The sequence below is a fragment of the Trachypithecus francoisi genome, unplaced genomic scaffold (assembly GCF_009764315.1).
Source record: "Trachypithecus francoisi isolate TF-2019V2 unplaced genomic scaffold, Tfra_2.0 Lachesis_group5, whole genome shotgun sequence".
In the NCBI taxonomy this organism is placed as follows: Eukaryota; Metazoa; Chordata; class Mammalia; order Primates; family Cercopithecidae; genus Trachypithecus; species Trachypithecus francoisi.
Window position 1 is genome coordinate 143,183,038 of NW_022681470.1, and position 20,177 is coordinate 143,203,214.

General features: G+C 55.7%; 2 protein-coding genes across 3 annotated transcripts; one reads left to right on the plus strand and one right to left on the minus strand.

Moving 5' to 3' along the window:
• Window positions 1–344: 344 nt before the first annotated feature.
• Window positions 345–16,023, plus strand: DENND1C (DENN domain containing 1C). Of its 2 annotated transcripts, XM_033196318.1 has the most exons (24): window positions 374–483; window positions 947–1,034; window positions 2,041–2,105; window positions 2,190–2,233; window positions 2,374–2,423; window positions 3,764–3,883; window positions 3,971–4,040; window positions 5,198–5,278; window positions 5,373–5,438; window positions 5,529–5,582; window positions 5,696–5,806; window positions 6,707–6,807; window positions 6,893–6,938; window positions 7,059–7,160; window positions 7,245–7,370; window positions 9,670–9,774; window positions 11,159–11,249; window positions 11,341–11,381; window positions 12,288–12,359; window positions 12,994–13,038; window positions 14,281–14,388; window positions 14,590–14,657; window positions 14,795–15,002; window positions 15,118–16,023. In XM_033196318.1, exons 3-24 carry the CDS (start codon window positions 2,057–2,059, stop codon window positions 15,730–15,732), a joined length of 2,373 nt encoding a protein of 790 aa, XP_033052209.1. In that variant the 5' UTR covers window positions 374–483; window positions 947–1,034; window positions 2,041–2,056; the 3' UTR covers window positions 15,733–16,023. The 2 variants fall into 2 exon arrangements, with proteins under 2 accessions (XP_033052208.1, XP_033052209.1); XM_033196317.1 differs by lacking the exon at window positions 947–1,034 and having other exon boundaries at window positions 345–483.
• Window positions 15,992–19,009, minus strand: CRB3 (crumbs cell polarity complex component 3). The gene is made up of 5 exons (XM_033196320.1): window positions 18,862–19,009; window positions 18,442–18,617; window positions 17,611–17,693; window positions 16,625–16,768; window positions 15,992–16,283 (listed from the first exon to the last, which is right to left on the minus strand). The coding sequence occupies exons 2-5, from the start codon at window positions 18,521–18,523 to the stop codon at window positions 16,212–16,214; spliced, it is 381 nt and encodes a 126-aa protein (XP_033052211.1). The 5' UTR covers window positions 18,524–18,617; window positions 18,862–19,009; the 3' UTR covers window positions 15,992–16,211.
• Window positions 19,010–20,177: the final 1,168 nt, after the last annotated feature.

Here is a 20,177-nt window from a genome sequence, read left to right on the forward strand (position 1 = left end):
TGTCCCCGTCCCTGGCACCCCCACCATCCACTTTACAGGTGGCTCCCTCTGGTGGTCCACCAGTGACTATCCAGGCCAAATGGACCAAGGGAAAAAAGAGTTAAGAGACGGGGAGGCATTTTATTAATAGACAGACTGTGAATCTTGGCTGCTGCGGAGCCAGGAAGGAGAGAAGAGGGCCCAGGCATGATATCGGGGACCAGACACAGGCCAGCCTGGCAGGGACGGACCTGGGGGTCTGCCTTCCCAGGCTGACCACTTATTGCCCACCCATCCCCAACATAATTAGCAGGCAGGATGCCTGGGTTTCTCACAGGGGGTGGGGGCAGGGCCTCTGTCCGGGGACGTCACCCGTTAAACTTCCTCTCTCAGCCACACAGGAAGCTGAGCCGGCTTGGGGCCCAGCAAACACAGGCCCCCAGGACCCCTGGGGAGAGGGCCCCGCTGGGCTGGCCCTGCAGGGACCATGGAATCCAGAGCTGAGTAAGAGTCTTCCCATCCCTCATTCTCTGGTACAAGATTCCCAGGCCAGGCCTGAGCCGGGGCAGAGGGGAGCTGGGGCTGGAGCAGGCCCGGGAGGTGCAGTGACCTGCAGGGGCAGGTGGTTGGAATCAGATCCTCCATGGGCCTCCGCTATGACCTCCACTCTGGGACAGGCCACTCTCGGTCCCCTCCTGTCTCTCTCTCTATATTCAGCTCCTGTGATCATGTCTGTAGCTCTGTGGATGCATGTACCCCTCTGAGCTTTGTCCTCAGTATGTCTGACTGATGGCTTCGGGGGGGCACGGGGGGGGCGGTCAGGGCAGAGGGGAGGCTGGGTGTTCATATGAGTGGGTGATCGTGTGTAGCTTGTGTCAGCGTGAGGGTGAAGTGCTGGGGTGCCCCATGGCAGAGACTGTGTGTGCAACTGGGCAGGACAGTGTGTCTGCAGCTGATCTCCCTCTAGATCTCCCTGTCTCTCTCCTTGAGCCCAAGGCTGCATCTTCTGCTTGATATGGGGGCAGAGGAGGAAAGCAGAGATCACAGGGCTTACAGTAAGTACCTAGGTATCCTGCCCTCCTTCCTCTGCTGAGACATGTGGGATCAGCCACCAGGATTCTATGGGGTCTCACACACAGAGACACACAGACAGCCCACGAGGATCCCACGCAGTCACCCAGCGACACTCATAGCTGTACAGGAAAATATAGACGTCATTCACTTGCTCGGGCACACACACTCACATCTATACAAGAAAATACAGATGTCATGGCTAGATGCAGTGGCTCATGCCTGTAATCCCAGCACTTTGGGAGGTCAAGGTGGGCAGATCGCCTGAGGTCAGGAGTTCGAGACCAGCCTGGCCAATATGGTGAAACCCTGTCTCTACTAAAAACACAAAAATTAACTTGGCATCATGGTAGGCACCTGTAATCCCAGCTACAGGGAGGCTGAGGCAGGAGAATCACTTGAACCTCCTGGGTGGGGCGGAGGTTGCAGCGAGCCAAGATTGTGTCACTGCACCCCAGCCTGGGTGACAAGAGCAAAACTCCATCCCAAAAAAATTACATAGATAGATAGATAGATAGATAGATAGATACATACATACATACATACATACATACATAGATACATAGATAGATAGATACATAGATAGATGTCATTCACTTAGCTTTAGACTGCACAGGCTGTCCTTTATATCCGTGCAGTCCCACCCGACAGATATAGGGGACAGTCTGGTCTTTTCAGGCAGACAGCAGACAGGATCACACACACACTGCCTGCTCACACAAGCCACGCACTCAGCCACACACAATCACACACAGCCACACACACACACGGTCACACTTTCTCACTCCATCCTGTACTTGTGTGCACCATTAACACTGCTGCACACACAGCCTCACACAAGCACACACTCACAGCCACAAAGCCCCAGAGTCATGCACATGCCGATGCACCTTGTGGCACAGGCACACACAACCACGCTTGTGTGCAAAGTGGCAGACACAACCACACAGGCCTAGAAGCAAGTCTCCGGACCCCTTCTGCATCCCACAGACGGGGCGCCCCTGCCATGTTTGATTGGTTCTTCGAAGCGGCCTGCCCCGCCTCCCTGCAGGAGGGTGAGTTGGGAGCCTGGGAGTGAGGGAGTGGGAGGGGAGGGTGGGCCTGGGTCACTGAACTTAGAGGCCTGCTCTCTTCTACAGATCCCCCCATCCTGCGGCAGTTCCCTCCAGACTTCAGGGACCAGGTATTCAAGCTGGCTCCTTGCTCCCCCAGGGCCCGGGCTGGTCCCCCAGGGGGAGGGGACTCTGTTTCTTGGACCTGGAGCCTAGGGAGGCGGTGCCCAATCTCAGTGGCCAAGCAGTCTGCGCTTTTCTTCACCTCCAGGAAGCTATGCAGATGGTGCCTAAATTCTGCTTCCCTTTTGATGTGGAAAGGTACGGAAGGGCGGGGAGATCCAAGGACTCAGGGACTCAGATCTCTCAGGGGCCCCAAGGACTCAACACCTAGAGACTCAGACATCTGGAAGCCCATACACTCGAGGACCCTGAGACTCAAAGACTCCGGCGCTCAGGAGCCCTGAGAACTAGGGACCTATATGCATTAGTATCCAGGGATTCAGACACTCAGGGACCCCGAGATCCAGCGACTCAGGAACCCAGGGACCCAGGGACTCAACAACCTAGGAACCCAGGGACCCAGGAGCTCAGGGACTCAGGGACCCAGGGACCCAGGGACTCAGGGACTCAGGGACTCAGGAACACAGAGATTCAGGGACTCAGGAATCCAGGGACTCAGGGACTCAGGGACCCAGGGACTCAGACACATAGAGATTCAGGGACTCAGGGACTCAGGGACCCAGGGACCCAGGGACCCAGGGACTCGGGGACTCAAGGATTCAGGGACTCAGGGATACAGGGACCCAGAGACTCAGGGACTCAGGGATTAAGGGATCCAAGGACTCAGGAACCCAAAGACTCAGAAACTCAGGGACCCAGGGACTTATGAACCCAGGGACCCAGGGACTCAGGGACACAGGGACACAGAGACTCAGGGACACAGGGACCCAGGGACTCGGGGACTCAAGGATCAGGGACTCAGGGATACAGGGACCCAGAGATCAGGGACTCAGGGACTCAAGGATTCAGGGACTCAGGGACTCAGGGACCAGGGACTCAGGGACCAAGGACCCAGAGACTCAGGGACTCAGGAACCCAGGGACCTAGGGACTCAAGGACCCAGGGACTCAGGGATTAAGGGATCCAAGGACTCAGGGACTCAAGGATTCAGGGACTCAGGGACCCAGGGACTCAGGGACCAAGGACCCAGAGACTCAGGGACTCAGGAACCCAAAGACTCAGAAACTCAGGGACCCAGGGACGCAGGGACTCAGGGACCCAAGGACCCAGGGACCCAGGGACTCAGGGATCCAGGTATCCAGGGACCCAGAGATCCAGAAACCCAGAGATCCAGGGACTCAGGGACTCAGGAACCCAGGGACCCAGGGACTCAGGGACCCAGGGACTCAGGGACCCAGAGATCCAGGGACCCAGAGATTCAGGGACTCAGGGACCCAGAGATACAGGGACTTAGGGACTCAGAGATCCAGGGACCCAGAGATTCAGGGACCAGGGATTCTGAGACCCAGGGACCCAGGCTTGCAGGGATCCTGACTAGAGACCCATACACTCAAGATCCCAGGAACTTTGTTGGGGAGGGGGGACATCCTCAGACAGCTGGGATGTCCAGGTCTCTCTAACAGCCCTTCCCACTCCAGGGAGCCCCCCAGCCCCGTCGTGCAGCATTTCACCTTCGCCCTCACAGACCTTGCCGGCAACCGCAGATTTGGTTTCTGCCGCCTGCGGGCGGGTACCCAGAGCTGTCTCTGCATCCTCAGGTGCGGGATATGGGGGTTGGATGCGGGGGGGATGGGAAAGGCCGAGGCCTGGGGACACTTCGTGGAACCTGTCTCCTCTCTCCACAGTCACTTGCCCTGGTTCGAGGTGTTTTACAAGCTACTGAACACAGTGGGAGACCTCCTAGCCCAGGACCAGGTGAGACCAGCCCCTCTCTCACTCCTGTGGGAGTCCCAGCCCCCACCCCCCAACCTCCCAACCCCTCCCTTTCAGATCTCCCAGGCCTGGCAGGGCACACTGTGTCACACCTGTAGTCCCAGCATTTGGGACGCTGAGGTGGGAGAATCGCTTGAGCCCGGGAGTTTGAGACCAGCTGGGCAACATAGTGAGAACCCTGCCTCTACAAAATCTTTTAAAAAATTGGCCGAGTTCGGTGGCTCACACCTGTAATCCCAGCACTTTGGGAGGAAGAGGTGAGCAGATCACCTGAGGTCAGGAGTTCGAGACCGGCCTGACCAAGATGGTGAAATCCCATCTCTACTAAAAATACCAAAAAAAAAAAATTAGCCGGGTGTGGTGGCACATGCCCGTAATCCCAGCTGCTCGTAGACTGAGGCAGGAGAATCGCTTGAGCCCGGGAGGCAGAAGTTGCAGTGAACCGAGATCACGCCATTGCACTCCAGCTTGGGCAACAAGAGCGAAACTCTGTCTCAAAAAAAAAAAAGAGGCCGGGCGCGGTGGCTCAAGCCTGTAATCCCAGCACTTTGGGAGGCCGAGACGGGCAGATCACGAGGTCAGGAGATCGAGACCATCCTGGCTAATACGGTGAAACCCTGTCTCTACTAAAAAGTACAAAAAAAAAAACTAGCCAGGCGAGGTGGCGGGTGCCTGTAGTCCCAGCTACTCGGGAGGCTGAGGCAGGAGAATGGCGTAAACCCGGGAGGCGGAGCTTGCAGTGAGCTGAGATCCGGCCACTGCACTCCAGCCTGGGTGGCAGAGCAAGACTCCCTCTCAAAAAAAAAAAAAAAAAAAAAAAAAAAAAAAATTTTAAAAGCCGGACGCGGTGGCTCACGCCTGTAATTGTAGCCCTTTGAGAGGCCGAAGCAGGAGGATCCCTTGAGCCCAAGAGTTCAAGACCAGCCTGGGCGGGTCTCTACTAGAGACCTCTCTAATAGATACCTTGTCTCTATTACTATTATTGTTAAATTTCTTTTAAAGAAAGAAAAAAAAAAAACCTCCCAGGCCTGACCTGAGCCCTTCGCCCCTCCCAGACCACTCAAGCTTACTCAGAGCCCTCGGAATCCCCAATCCCCACATCTGGCTCAGCCACCCCCGCCCCTCCACGTCCCACCCAGGTCTCCGAGGCAGAGGAACTTCTTCAAAATCTGTTTCAGCAGTCCCTGTCTGGGCCCCAGGCCTCAGTGGGGCTGGAGCTGGTGAGTAGCTCCCATTCCCTGGACGCTGGACCTTAGGTGGATGGGAAGGCTGCGCCCCAGCCCTGATAACCACAGAATCGTGCCTCTTCCCCAGGGCAGCGGAGTGACCGTCTCCAGCGGGCAGGGTATCCCGCCCCCTACCCCGGGAAATAGCAAGCCGGTGAGCGGGGCTCGGGGACCCTGGAAGGTCGAGGGTCCAGATGAGGCCAGCCTCCTGACTGATTGATCCCCCTGACAATACCCCCACCAGCTGTCCTGCTTCGTGGCCCCGGACTCCGGCCGCCTGCCATCCATCCCTGAGAACGTGAGTGGGGACCCGGGAGGGGTCTCTGGGGATGGGAACAGGTCCCGAAACCCGGACCCGGGATGCAAGATCCAGGGGCCAGTCCACGCCCAGCGCACCTCTCTGATCCTCAGAGGAACCTAACGGAGCTGGTGGTGGCCGTGACTGACGAGAACATCGTGGCGCTGTTCGCGGCGCTCCTGGCGGAGAGAAGAGTCCTGCTCACCGCCAGCAAACTCAGCACAGTGAGGCGGGGCCCGCCGGGCCGGGGTGGGAGCAGGGTCTGGCTCCGCCCCTGGGGGCGGGACAACGGGGGCTGATTCCTGGCTCTAACCCGACTGCGCGAGACCTGAGGGCGAAGCCCTGGCCCCGCCCCTTCGAAGGTCTCGGAGAGTTGAATTCTGGCCCCGCCCTCGTGGGAGGGGGCTGCGTTCAGCTCCTCCTTTTTGGGAGTACTGTGCTCAGGCTGCACCTATTATGGGCCACAACAGGTCTGGCTCCACCCCTCCGGACCCTCAGGTACACTGAGAACTAGGGACCTATACACATGGGGACACAGGGACCCAGGGACTCAGGGACTCAGAGATCCAGGGACCCAGGGACCTGAATACCGAGGGACCTAGGAACACAGGGACTCAGATAACAACTAGAAACCCATACTCCCAGGGACCCCGAGACCCAGGGTCAAAGGCAGAGGTGGAGACTGGCTCCACCCCTAGGGGCGGGGCCACATGATTGCATTCCAGCTCCACCTGTTTGGGTGGGGTTAGGTCGTGGCTCCACCCCTAGGGGCGGGACAAGGGCGGGCTACATCATAGCTCCACCTACTTCGGGGTGGAGTGCGTGGAGGCTCAGTCCTTGCTCCACCTGTATGCGGGAAGACTCAGGGGTGTTGCCTATTAACTGCGCCCCTTAGAGAGAGGGATCAGGACAGGATGAGTCCTGGCTTCACCTGCTTAAAGCACTGTTAAGTAGCCAAATTCCTGGTCTCCACATGATTTCTAAAGGGGTTCGAGTTGTTACTTATTACCCAGCAGTGGATGGGAAGGGGGAACAGGAGACTGGGGACGTGGGAAATGCAGCTGAAAAAGACCCCGCCCTAGAGGGTCCAGGCTATGATTTCACGCCCCGCCATCGCCCCCCAGCTGACCTCGTGCGTCCACGCGTCCTGCGCGCTCCTGTACCCCATGCGCTGGGAGCACGTGCTGATCCCCACTCTGCCCCCACACCTGCTGGACTACTGCTGGTGAGCGAGGGAAGCTGGGAGGGGCAGGGCCTGGGGGCAGGCCCTGGAGACGGTGCCTGCATGACCCCGTCCCCTCGGTCCGCAGCGCGCCCATGCCCTACCTCATTGGAGTGCACGCCAGTCTCGCCGAGGTGAGAGCGTATCCACCCAGACGGCGGGGATGTGAGGGTTCCCCCTCCCTCTACCTCCCCAGATGCCCTCCTCTGCCAAGGACTCTCGGACTCTGAGCGGCCGGCCCCGCTTTTCCGCAGAGAGTACGAGAAAAAGCTCTGGAGGACGTCGTGGTGCTGAACGTCGACGCCAATACCTTGGAGACAACATTTAACGATGTGCAGGCGCTGCCTCCAGACGTGGTCAGTGTCGCCCCTCCCACCTTCCTGCCCCGGGAGGCGAGGGCCCCACACCTGCCCACTCAGGGCCACTCCCTTGTGCTTCAGGTGTCCCTGCTGAGGCTCCGACTCAGGAAGGTCGCCCTGGCCCCCGGGGAAGGGGTGTCCCGTCTCTTCCTCAAAGCCCAGGCCCTGCTCTTCGGGGGCTACCGCGATGCACTCGTCTGCAGCCCGGTGAGCAGCGGGGTCGTTGCGGGAGAGGTCTCTGGGTTTCTGAATGAATCGTCACATAATGATAGGTACGGTAGATGGCCTGACGCAGTGGCTCACGCCTGTAATCCCAACACCTGGCCGAGATGGGAGAATTGCTTGAGCTCAGAAGTTCAAGACCAGCCTGAGCAACACAGTGAGAACCCCCCCTCCATCTGTTGTTGTTTGTTTGTTTGTTTTTGAGACAGAGTTTCACTGTGTCGCCCAGGCTGGAGTGCAGTGGCATGATCTCGGCTGACTGCAACCTCCACCTCTGGGGTTCAAGCGATTCTCCCGCCTCAGACTCCCGAATAACTGGGACTACAGGTGCGCACCACCACGCCCAGCTAATTTTTGTAGTTTTAGTAAAAATGGGGTTTCTCCATGTTGGCCAGGCTGGTCTCGAACTCCTGACCTCAGGCGATCTGCCCACATTGGGCTCCCAAAGTTCTGGAATTACAGGTGTGAGCCACCATGCCCGGCCACCGTCTCTATTTTTTTAATTAAAAAAATAATGATAGGTAGCATTAATGGAGTGCTTACTTTGTGCCTCTGTTTGCCCCTCTGTAAAATGGGACCCTGATAGTGACACCCAAAAGGATATTAGAATCAGTGAATCAGCATCTTCCCAGCACTTTGAATCATACCTGGCATACAGCAAGCACTCAATAAATGCTAGCTCCTACTGCTGCTATTATCTCATTTAATGCTCATGACATTTTGAGATGGATACTGCGATAGTCCCATTTTCCATATGAGGAAACCAAGGCTTTGGAGAAGTCCCACAGTGGGTGAATGTTGAAGCCAGGGCCTTGATCTCTGAAGCGCCCTCCCCTGTTTTTCACAACCAAGCTATAAAATCGTTGGGGCAGGGGATCCCAGTATCACTTGAGCATCTGACGTTCTTGTCATCTCTGCATCCCAAATCTGCACACAGACCACCCACTTCCTCTGTCTCCGCCCTGGTCTGGACCCTGTCGTTGTTTGCCTAAAATTAATGCACTGATCTCTCCCCTGGGACTCCTCCGCAAGCAGCTTTCTTCTTTCTTTCTTTCTTTTTTTTTTTTTTGAGACAGAGTCTTGCTCTCTTGCCCAGTCTGGAGTGCAGTGGCACAATCTCAGCTCACTGCAACCTCCACCTCCCAGGTTCAAGCAATTCTCCTGCCTCAGCCTCCCGAATAGCTGAGATTACAGGCATGCGCCACCACACTGGCTAATTTTTGTATTTTTAGTACAGATGGGGTTTCGCCATGTTAGCCAGGCTGGTCTCAAACTCCAGACCTCAGGTGACCCACCCACCTCGTCCTCCCAGAGTGCTGGAATTACAGGTGTGATCCACCGCACCCGGCCCCCTGCAAGCAGGTTTCTGCTTTATCTCCCAGAGTCTGTCCTCCCCACAGTGACCAGAGGTCACCTGTGAACACCTGAGTCAGATCATTTCCCTCCCCTGCCCACAGCCCTGCAGGTCTTCCACCTTACTCAAGATAAACACTTAAATCAGCCGGGTGGGTGACTCACCCTGTAATCCCTGCACTTTGAGAGGCCAAGGTGGGTGGATTGCTTGAGCCCAAGAGTTCAGACCAGCATGGGAAACATAGTGAGACCCCGTCTCTACAAAAACTGCAAAAATTAGCCGGGCATAGTGGCGTGCACCTGTAGTCCCAGCGACTTAAGAGGCTGAGGTGGGAGGATCGCTTGAGCTCAGGAGGTAGAGGTTGTAGTGAACCAAGATCACACCATTGCACTCCAGCATGGGTGACAGAGTGAGACCCTGACTCAAAAAAATAAATGAAAAAAAAAAAAAAAAAAAACAGGGCCGGGCACGGTGGCTCATACCTGTAATCCCAGCACTTTGGGAGGCTGAGGCAGTTGGATCATGAGGTCTAGAGATCAAGACCATCCTGGCCAACATGGTGAAACCCTGTCTCGACTAAAAATACAAAAATTAGCTGGGAGTGGTGGCGCGTGCCTGTAGTCCCAGCTACTCAGGAGGCTGAGGCAGGAGAATCACTTGAACCCTGGAGGCGGAGGTTGCAGTGAGCTGAGATTGCACCACTGCATCCCAGCCAGGCGACAGAGTGAGACTCTGTCTCAAAAAACAAAACCAAAAAAAAAAAAACCAACAACAACAAAACAGCTTAAGTCCTCCCTGCCATCCATGAGGCCCCACACAGGGTCAGACACACAGCAAGTGCCTAATCAATGTTTGCTACATAAATATATAGTAGAATGAGGGAGGGCCAGGAACACCCCAGGGAGCTCAGAACTCCAACGCTTCTTCCAGGGCCAGCCAGTGACCTTCAATGAGGAAGCCTTCCTGGCCCAGAAGCCTGGGGCACCTCTGCAGGCCTTCCACCGGCGGGCTGTGCACCTGCAGCTGTTCAAACAGGTATGCCAGAGCCCTGAGGGTCCAGCTGGGGCTGGAGGTGGACTGCTGAGACCCCAAGGGCTTGTCTGAACTGGCAGGGTTGAGGGCAGACTCCTGGGTCCCTGAGGGTATGGCTGTAGACAGTCCAGCAGGATTCCTTACTCCAGGGTTCCCAAGTGGGGAAGGACTGAACTCCTGGATTCCTAAAGATGGGAGCCCCTGGCTGTCACGGTGGCTCATGCCTGTAATCCCAGCACTTTGGGAGGCCGAGGCAGGTGGATCACAAGGTCAGGAGTTCAAGACCAGCCTGACCAACATGGTGAAACCCCATCTCTACTAAAAATAAAAAAATTAGCTGGGTGTGATGGGTTGCACCTGTAATTCCAGATCAGGAGGCTGAGGCAGGAGAATCACATGAAGCCGGGAGGCAGAGGTTGCAGTGAGCCGAGATCATGCCACTGCACTCCAGCCTGGATGACAGAGCAAGACTCTGTCTCTAAGAAAACAAAACAAAACAAAAACATGGGAGCCCCTAACTCCTGGGTTCCTGGAGGACAAGACCTACTCCTAGGTCCCTGAGAGAAATCAGAGTGGAACCAAATTCCCAGGTCCCTAAGCAGGTATCTTTCGGGACTGGGGTGGTGGCCTGAGCTGGACTCCAGAGGGGACGGGTCCTGACTGTGAAATCCCAGGATTTCCCGAGTCCTAGGGATATGGGGGGAGGGGTGGCAGGTGGGGCTGGACTGCTAGGCCCCTGGGAGAAGGTAGTTTGGACCACGAGATCCCTAAAGATGGGGTCAACCTACTCTTGGCTCACTGAGAGCGGGTGGGTAGGTCTAGAGGAGGCAGAAATCAATTTCTGGGTCCCTGAAAGGGGCGGGGCTTGGTCCCTGGGGACAGGTCCTGACTTGAGGAGAGAGAAGAAGGTGGGATCTCTGGTTCCTAAAGTGGGCTCTGGTCTAGGGGCAGTGGCTCACGCCTATAATCTCAGCACTTTGGGAGCCCAAGGCAGGCAGATCACCTGAGGTCAGGAGTTCAAAACCAGCCTGGCCAACACAGGGAAACCCTGTCTCTACAAACAATATAAAAGTTAGCTGGGCATGGTAGTGCACCCCTGTAATCCCAGTTATTTGGGAGGTTGAGGCAGGAGAATCACTTAAATCACGGAGGCAGAGCTTGCAGTGAGCTGAGATCTTGCCACTGCACTCCAGCCTGGGTGACAGAGTGAGACTCCATCTCAAAAAAAAATTATAAAAAATAAAGTGGGCTCCAGTTTCCCAGGTGCTTGGGGGTGGGCAGGTTGGAGGCCAGAGATGGCTCCTACACCTTGATAGCAGGCAGGCTGCGAAGTGCTGGCATTCAGATGTGTCTCCTGCTGCTTCTGATTTCCTGTCCCCCACTCCAGTTCATCGAAGCCCGACTGGAGAAGCTCAACAATGGGGAGGGCTTCTCAGATCAATTCGAGCAGGAGATCACCGGCTGCGGGTCCTCCTCAGGTAAGCCCTGAGTCCAGCCCCCGAGTCCCCCCCACCCACCAGCACCCCAGCCTCAGCCAGCCTTTGGTGGACCACACTCTCTCTTACCCAGGGACCGTTCGATCCTATCAGCTCTGGGCAGACAATCTAAAGGTAAGACCATCAAAACAATAGGCCTTGGCTTAGGCCTAACACATTGGGAGGTGGAGACAGGATTGCTGAGACCAGAAGTTTGAGATCAGCCAGGGCAACATGGCGAAACCCTATCTCTACTAAATTTAAAAAAAAAAAAAAAAAAAAAAAAACAAAAATTCGCTAGGTGTGGCTGTAGTCCCAGCTACTCGGGAGGCTAACGTGGAAGGATGCCTTGAGCCCCAGGAGGTGGAGGTTGTAGTGAGCTGAGATCGTGCCACTGCACTCCAGCCTGGGTGACAGAGCAAGACCCTGTCTCAAAAACCGCTTTTTGGCTGGGCACGGTGGCTCGCGCCTGTAATCCCAGCACTTTGGGAGGCCGAGGGAGGCGAATTGCCTGGGATCAGGAGTTTGAGGCTGAGGCGGGCAGATCACAAGGTCAGGAGATCGAGACCATCCTGGGCAACATGATGAAATGCTATCTCTACTAAAAATACAAAAATTAGTCGGGCGTGGTGGCAGGCAACTGTAGTCCCAGCTACTCGGGAAGTGGAGGCAGGAGAATCGCTTGAACCCAGGACGCGGAGGTTGCAGTGAGCCAAGATGGCACCACTGCACTCCAGCCTGGGTGACAGAGTGAGACTGCATTTCAGCAAAAACAAACAAACAAAAAAAACCTCTGTTCTTTGAGACTCCATCTCAAGAAACAAAAACAAACAAACAAAAAACACTTAAGTGTGTCTCACTGGCTTAATTTAATTCCACAACAGTCAGCAGGTAGGGTCATGACTACGATCATGTTCATTTATAGAGGTAAAAAAATGGAGATTCAGAGAGGGAAAGGGGCTTGATCAGCATCACACAACCTGGGATGGGGAGGTGGGATCTGGCCCTAGCCCCTCCCCCTTGGTGTCTCCTCTCCTGCAGAAAGGTGGTGGTGCCCTCCTGCATTCAGTCAAGGCCAAGACCCAACCAGCAGTCAAGAACATGTACCGCTCGGTGAGGCTGAGCTGGACAGGCCACTCTCGCTGGGGTGACGAGGGAGAGGGGACAGAGGACACTTTGTCCTCCCAAAGATGGAGTATTTTGACCCTGGCAGACGCTTTAAACACAAATGATTTAATCAGAACTGAATCAGCAGTTAAACCCTTAACAACTCTTCCCCCTTTTATTTTTTTATTTATTATCCTCATTTTTGTTGGAATCCTACTCCCCAACCCCCCTGTAAAACTGACAGCCAAGATTCACTGGCAAACATTCTTTGTCCTTGGATGCCACAATTCCAGGTTCTGCCATTTTTCTCCCAAGCTCAGAAGTTTCCTGGGGCCAGTTTTTGCAGCTCAAAATTGTCCATGCGATTTTATTCTTCACCACTTTGAGACAGGAACACCTTGCCCTGTTGTTTTGCCATTCCCCATTTTATTTGGGGATGACTTCCTCCAGGAATACTAATTTTATATTAGTCAAAGGGGTGATAGTTTGCATTGACTTCTTAGGTGGTGTATGGCGGGTGGTGAACATATTTGAGACATGCAGATGGTAAAATAAAGCTATCTTAGGGGACAGAAGGCTGAGCTCTCAAATGCCCAGGATCCCACCACCCTCGGGTAATTCTCTCTCCACTGCTTTATAGGCCAAGAGTGGCTTGAAGGGAGTGCAGAGCCTTCTAATGTATAAGGTAAGACCAACCAGCCAGGTGCAGTGGCTCACCCCTGTAATCCTGGCACTTTGGGAGGCCGAGGCAGGAGGACCGCTTGAGTCCAGGAGTTTGAGACCAGCTTGGGTAATATAGTGGGACCTTGTCTCTACAAAAAAAATTTTAAAATTAGCTGAGTATGGATTGCTTGAGTCCAGAAGGTGGAGGTTGCAGTAAGCTGAGATAGCACCACTGCACACCAGACTGGGTGACAGAGAAAGACCCTGTTTCAAAAAAAAGAAGACTGTGGCTGGGCGCAGTGGCACACTCCTGTAACCCTAGCACTTTGGGAGGCCAAGGAGGGCCGATCGCTTGAGGTCAGGAGTTTGAGACCAGCCTGCCCAACATAGAGAAATCCTGTCTCTACTAAAAAAAATACAAAAATTAGCCAGCGGTGGTGGTGGGCACCTGTAATCCTAGCTACTCGGGAGGCTGAGGCATGAGTATTGCTGGAACCCAGGAGGTAGAGGGCAGTGAACCGGGATCGTGCCACTGCACTCCAGCCTGGGTGATAGAGGGAAACTCTGTCTCAAAAAAAAAAAAAGAAGAAGAAGAAGAAGAAGACTGGCTGGGTGCGGTGGCTCACGCCTGTAATCCCAGCACTTTGGGAGGCCGAGGCAGGTGGATCACTTGAGATCAGCAGTTTGACACCAGCCTGACCAACATGGTGAAACCCCATCTCTACTAAAAATACAGAATTAGCTGGGCATGGTGGTGTATGCCTGTAATTCCAGCTACTTGGGAAGCTGAGGCACGAGAATCGCTTGAACCCAGGAGGCAGAGGTTACAGTGAGCCAAGATTGCACCACGCACTCCACCCTGGGCAACATGAGTGAAGCTTCATTAAAAAAAAAAAAAAAAAGGCCGGGCGCGGTGGCTCAAGCCTGTAATCCCAGCACTTTGGGAGGCCGAGACGGGCGGATCACGAGGTCAGGAGATCGAGACCATCCTGGCTAACACGGTGAAAAATACAAAAACTAGCCGGGCGAGGTGGCGGGCGCCTGTAGTCCCAGCTCCTCGGGAGGCTGAGGCAGGAGAATGGCGTAAACCTGGAAGGCGGAGCTTGCAGTGAGCTGAGATCCGGCCACTGCACTCCAGTCCAGGTGACAGAGCGAGACTCCGCCTCAAAAAAAAAAAAAAAAAAAAAAAGACTAAAGACCAATGGTAGGGGGTGATGAGGAGACTTCATGGCAGAGGTTCCCAGTTCATGCATTCTCTTCCTAGGATGGGGACTCTATCCTGCAGAGGGGGGGCTCTCTGAGGGCCCCAGCCCTCACCAGCCGCTCAGACCGCCTGCAGCAACGCCTCCCAATCACTCGGCACTTTGGACAGGTGAGAGCGCCCCCTTCCCCCATGCACACACCTGGAATTATCACTGAATCCTCCATCCATCCCAGTCCCCATCCAGACATCTCACCTCCTTCTTCAGCTTCCCTAATATGTGGCACCCACTTCACACTCACCCTCCTTCAGCAAGCCTCAGCCCCCTGATTCTGCAGTCTCCTGAGGTCCTATCACCCCCACCCTTTGCAGAACCGGCCCCTTCGCCCCAGCAGGAGACGCCGGCTGGAAGAGGGACCTTCTGAGCCCCCAGGGGTGGGGTAAGGCTAAAAGGGAACAGCAGTGTTGCAAGTGGGAGGCCAGGACTGATGGGGAAGAGGGTCCCCAAACTCCAGAGCAGCCTGACCAGGGCTGGGGGGTCTCGGGCAAATATCTGAGTCTGCCCATCCTCACCCAGGACACCCCCTCTGAGTCCTGAGGATGAGGGGTGCCCATGGGCAGAAGAAGCTCTGGACAGCAGCTTCTTAGGGTCTGGAGAAGAACTGGATTTGTTGAGCGAGATTCTGGACAGTCTTAGCGTGGGAGCCAAGAGTGCAGGCAGCCTGAGACCGAGCCAGAGTTTAGACTGCTGTCACAGAGGAGACCTGGACAGCTGCTTCAGCCTGGTGAGAGCCTCGCCCACTCCCCCAACCCCACCCCAAGTCTTCCCCTAATGGTCCATCCAACTTGCCAGCCCCTCTGCCATCTAAAAGCCACAACTTCCCTATCCATCCCACCTAGCCTAACATACCAAGATGGCAACCAGACGATAAGAAACTACCAGAGCCAGAGCCCCAGCCCCTGTCCCTGCCATCCCTGCAAAACACCTCATCTTTGGATGCCACCAGCTCTTCAAAGGACCCCAGGTCCCAGTTAATACCCTCAGAGTCCAACCAAGAAGTCATCTCTCCATCCCAGCCCTCAACAGCTTCTGCAGACCCAAGCAGCCGAGGGGACCCCGAACCCTCTCCTCTCACAGAGTCCCTAATTCTTCATCTCGCCCCTTCCCACAAGGCAGCTGAAGATTCTAGAACCCAGGAAAACCCCGCTTCCTGGCTCTCCACTGCACCCACTGAGCCCAGCCCTCCAGAAAGCTCCCAAATTCTGGCCCCCACAAAGCCCAACTTTGATATAGCCTGGACGTCCCAGCCCCTTGATCCTTCCTCAGACTCCAGTTCTCTGGAGGACCCCAGAGCCCCGTCTCCCAAGGTCCTGCTAGCAGAGCACACTCACCTCCAGCCACTCGAGGAACCAGGAGCCCTGAATTCCCCTGCTACACCCACCAGCAACTGGCAAAACCTCCATCCCAGCAGCCGGCCCAGAGTCGCTGATCTTAAGAAGTGCTTTGAGGGTTAAGAATCAGGGGTCCAGGAGAGACCCCAGTCCCTCAGTAAAGCCACAAGAGTCCAAAGCTGGTTTTTTCCTGGTGAATTTCTCTGGTGCCCTCATTCTGCTCAGAAATCCTTCCCACCCACCTCTGTCCCTCCAAGGGCAGCCTCTCTAACTGACTCATAGCGGGGAATTCCAGGAAGCCGCCTGGTCCTCTAGAATCCCGGCAACCTTACAGTTCCTCTCCGCATTCATCACTCCCATCTCAGCTAATGCTCCCACCAGCTCAAACACACCAATAAAGCTTTTATTACATCTTACTACTAATTTTATATACATATATAAAAGTGAACAGCCGCATCCTCTCCTGACCTCAGGGGCAGAGTCTTGAAGTACCTTCTTCCCTGCTATTCTTAAGCACTGGGTGGATCTGACTGCCCAGAGAGGGCACTGCCTTTCCCCAGGGTCATACAGCAATGAAGGGAGACAGATGCAGGAGAGGGGAGCTAGATGGGCAGGCAGCCCCGCACCGTCTCCTTGGAGTCCTGAGGGGCCCGGGCCTCAGCTGCATGGGAGAACTGAAAGAAAGGAGAGGGGGCTGTGGAGCCTGCAGGACACACAGAGAAAAGTTGGTTCCGCAAGCGGGGAGGTGGGTCCCGAGCCCCAGCACCCTGAGCTGCAGGCACAGCCAAGCAGAGGCAACATGCTGCACAGAGCCCACCAGGTGGGTGCCCCCAGCCTCTCCCCACAAGTCCTCCTGAGCCATCAGAGGCTGGTGTCTCGGTGGCAGCTGCAGTGTACAAGCCAGCACCCCGCAGTCCTGGGCAGTGTTGGTGACTGCAGCAGGCCCCAGCGTTCAGATGAGCCGCTCTTCCGGCGGCAACTTGAGGTTGGGGGTCGGTGGCACACGGGCACCCACCTGCTCCTCGCTGCTGGGCCGGTAGGTGCCCTCCGTCTGCCGCTTCTCCCGAAGCTTCCACACCAACAGTACCAGCCCCACAGCCAGGAGCAAGATGGCCAGGATGGAGAAGACCACAATGATAGCAGTGATGGCCCCCTGAGACTTCAGAGAGGGGACAGGTGTGAATCACCTGAGCCTGGGTAGCCTGTCCACCTCCACCTGAATTGCACCCCCCTCATCACCCCCCAACCCACAACACACACATATATCTGCCACTTTTGGTGATCTGAGCCCCACACTGGGTCTTCCTGGATCCCTACCTACCTTATCTGGGGTGCTAAGGCTCCCTCTCACCTGCCATGTCTGGGACACCCCTCACAAGCACCTGCCATGTCTGGGACTTGGGCTATTTTTTTTTTTTTTTGAGACAGAGTCTTGCTCTGTCACCCAGGCTGGAGTGCAGTGTCACGATCTCAGCTCCCTGCAACCTCCGCCTCCTGGGCTCAAGTGATTATCCCTGCCTCAGCTCCCGAGTAGCTGGGATTACACACGTGTGCCACCCTGCCTGGCTAATTTTTTGTATTTTTAGTAGAGATGGGGTTTCACCATGTTGGCCAGGCTGGTCTCAAACTCCTGACCTCATGATCTGCCTGCCTCGGCCTCCCAAGGTGCTAGGATTACATGTGTGAGCCACCGCGCCCAGCCGGGACTCCTGCTTTCATCATATCTACCAAGTCTGAGCTCCTTGCTTCCCCACCCACCTGAGAGGCATATGGAGTTCCTGAGCCCCCACATCTGACAGCTACAGTATTCCTGCCCACTCCCTCTAGGGTCTCCTAGTCTTCCTGGTCTAAGACTTCAGGTCTCTCCTACTTAGAGCTCTCCAAAGCCACCCTGACCTGCCACCTCTGGGGGAGGGGGTGTCCAGTCCTTTCTACATGCTATATGTGTGGCCCGTGGATAACATCCTTGCTGCCATCTTCCCACATATACCTCCAACTCACCAAGTTGCCATTGGAGCTGGAGCTGGTGGGTGAAGGCACAATAGTGTTATTGTCATTTGCAGAAGGGGTCAATACTGTGGAGGCTGAAGGCAGAGAATAAATCAGTCTCCATCTTTCTCTCCCATCCCCACCCATGGGCACCTGCTTTGGACATTCCCCTTCACCTCCCCCCAGCAAGTCCCAGTTCAAACTCTGCCTTTCATTCGCACAGAGACAGTGGGCGCCTTGCAGGCAGGACCTGTCCCTCGGGTGTTTGCTCCTCCGGACACCCCCCAACCCAGCCCAGCAGAGCCCAGTAGGGTGTCCGGAAGTCCAACCCTCCCCCACTCACCACCCGGCCCTGGGCCCTTAAGGATCTGGGCGGGCCTAGCTTTTCCCTGGAGTGTCTGACTCACACCTCCCCCCAGGCTCCCAAAACAAAACTAAGATTGAATGGCTGGGGTCTACATCTTCAGCCAACCGGGTCGACCGGGCTTGGCAGGCCTCCTCCCAGCTCCCAGTTCACCCAAAACACCTGCACTATGTCAGGACTCAGGTACACAGCCCTTACCTCCCACCAAGTCCTACTTAGGAGCCTCCACTACAACACACAATTCCACCTCGCTCAGGAACTCAGGTCTCCTAGACCAACTCCCAGGGTCCAAGGAAGAAACTAGAAATCTTAATCTCCCTGAGCCCTAACCCTGTAGACCCCTCCCCAAGGTATTTCTTGCCTGCTTCCCAATTCTTGACCCTCTCTGTGCCCCAGATACCCAGCGCTTCTAAGCCACGTCCCCAGCAGAGATCCAGGAATCCGGACCCCTCCCCCCAGAGCTCTCAGCTGGTACCTACTTTGCCCCCAGACTCGGCCCCAGCGGGCCAGCAGGAACGGCAGGCCCAGCACCAGGAGCAGCCCCAGCCCGGGGTTCGCCATGGGCTGGGTGGCGGGTTGGCAGCGCCGAGGAAGGGGCTTCTCGCGCGCGCCCCTCCTACCGCATCTCCGGCCAGGGGCACCTGCGACGGGGCACCTGGGGGCAGGAGAAGGAGAGAGGCCTGGGCATTGGGATCGGGGTCTGGACCCGGGCGCAGGCCCACAGGAGAAACAACTGGCGCCAGGGCACCCATGAGTCCCGCCCCGCCCCAGCCGCCAGAGGTCAGCGATTAAAGATTAACTCCCGGGAGCGCGTTCCTGGGCTGGGGAAAGGAAGGGGACGGGACGGGTAGGGTGGACGGGCGAGGGCGCAGGCCTAGCGGTGCGTCCTGCTTTCCTACCTGGCCCGGGCGTCTTTGACCTAGCTCAGGTTCCTGGTCCGTGCCCCTCCCTCGAACCTTCTGTCCGTCGGTCGGTCTTTGGGTCCGATCCCACCGGCTCCGCCCGCTCACGTGACCCGGAAAGTTTAGTCACTCACCTGGGAGGAGAGCGCACTTCCGGCTTGTGCACCTGAGCCTCGATAAGAGGGCGGAGCCAAGAAGGGGGCGGGGCCGCGCTGCGGGCGCACCTGTAACGGGACCCCAGTCCCTTAATGGGGATGCGGGGAGGGAGACCGCGGAAGCACGCAGGTGTGAGGGGAACCTCACACCTGCATTGTGAACCATGTGTAGGAGCGCAAAGGTGTGGAGACGCACAGGGTATGTATGTACCCGTGCACGAGGCACTCCTGCCTAGGCCAGATTTGGATGGGGAGCGCTCAAGGAGAAAAAACACCTGCCCAGGCGCAATGGCTCACGCCTGTAATCCCAACACTTTGAAAGGCTGAGGCAAGAGGATCGCTTGAGGCCAGGAGTCCGAGACCAGCCTGGGCAACACAGCGAGGCCTCATTCTCTACCAAAAAAAAAAAAAAAGAAGAAGAAGAAGAAAATAAGCCCAGGACTGTGGCGTGATCCTGTAATCCCAGCGCTTTGAAAGACCAAAGCAAGAGAATCACTTGAGGCCAGAAGTTCGAGATCAGCCTGGCCCACATAGGGAGCCCCATCTTTACAAAACAATAAGAAAATTAGCCGGATGTGATGGCACGCACCTGTAGTCCCAGCTACTTGGGAGGCTGAGATGGGAGGATGGATTGAGCCCAGGAGTGGAGGTTACAGTGAGTGAGCTATGATTGTACCACTGTACTCCAGCCTGAGTGACAAAGTGAGACCCTGTCTCTAAAAAAATTTTTTAAAGATAAAACACCTGTGCGGTTAACACCTGTGTGGAATCAAACCTGTACAGAAGACAACTGCACAGGCATTCACATATAAGAACACACAGAAAACATCTGGCCAGGTGCGGCGCCTCATGCCCGTAATCCCAGCACTTTGGGACGTCTAGGCGGGAGGATCACCTGACATCAGGAGTTCGAGACCAGACCAGCTTGGCCAACATGGTGAAACTCTTGTCTTTACTAAAAATACAAAAATTAGCTGGGTATGGTGGCAGGCACCTGTAATCTCAGCTACTCGGGGGCTGAGGCAGGAGAATTGCTTGAACTCAGGAGACAAAGGTTGCAGTGAGCCGAGACTGGGCCATTGCACTCCACCCTGGGCAACAAGAGTGAAATTCCATCCCATAAAAAGAAAGAAAAATCTGCATTGAATCACAGCTATA

Coding starts and splice junctions, on each gene's coding strand:
- CRB3 (XM_033196320.1), bottom strand. CDS start 18,523: ATGGCGAACCCCGGGCTGGGGCTGCTCCTGGTGCTGGGCCTGCCGTTC. Junction 17,694..18,441: donor GGGCCGAGTCTGGGGGCAAA/GTAGGTACCAGC, acceptor CTCTGCCTTCAG/CCTCCACAGTATTGACCCCT. Junction 16,284..16,624: donor GGCCCAGCAGCGAGGAGCAG/GTGGGTGCCCGT, acceptor CCTTTCTTTCAG/TTCTCCCATGCAGCTGAGGC.
- DENND1C (XM_033196317.1), top strand. Junction 7,371..9,669: donor ATGCACTCGTCTGCAGCCCG/GTGAGCAGCGGG, acceptor CGCTTCTTCCAG/GGCCAGCCAGTGACCTTCAA. Junction 11,250..11,340: donor CGGCTGCGGGTCCTCCTCAG/GTAAGCCCTGAG, acceptor TCTCTTACCCAG/GGACCGTTCGATCCTATCAG.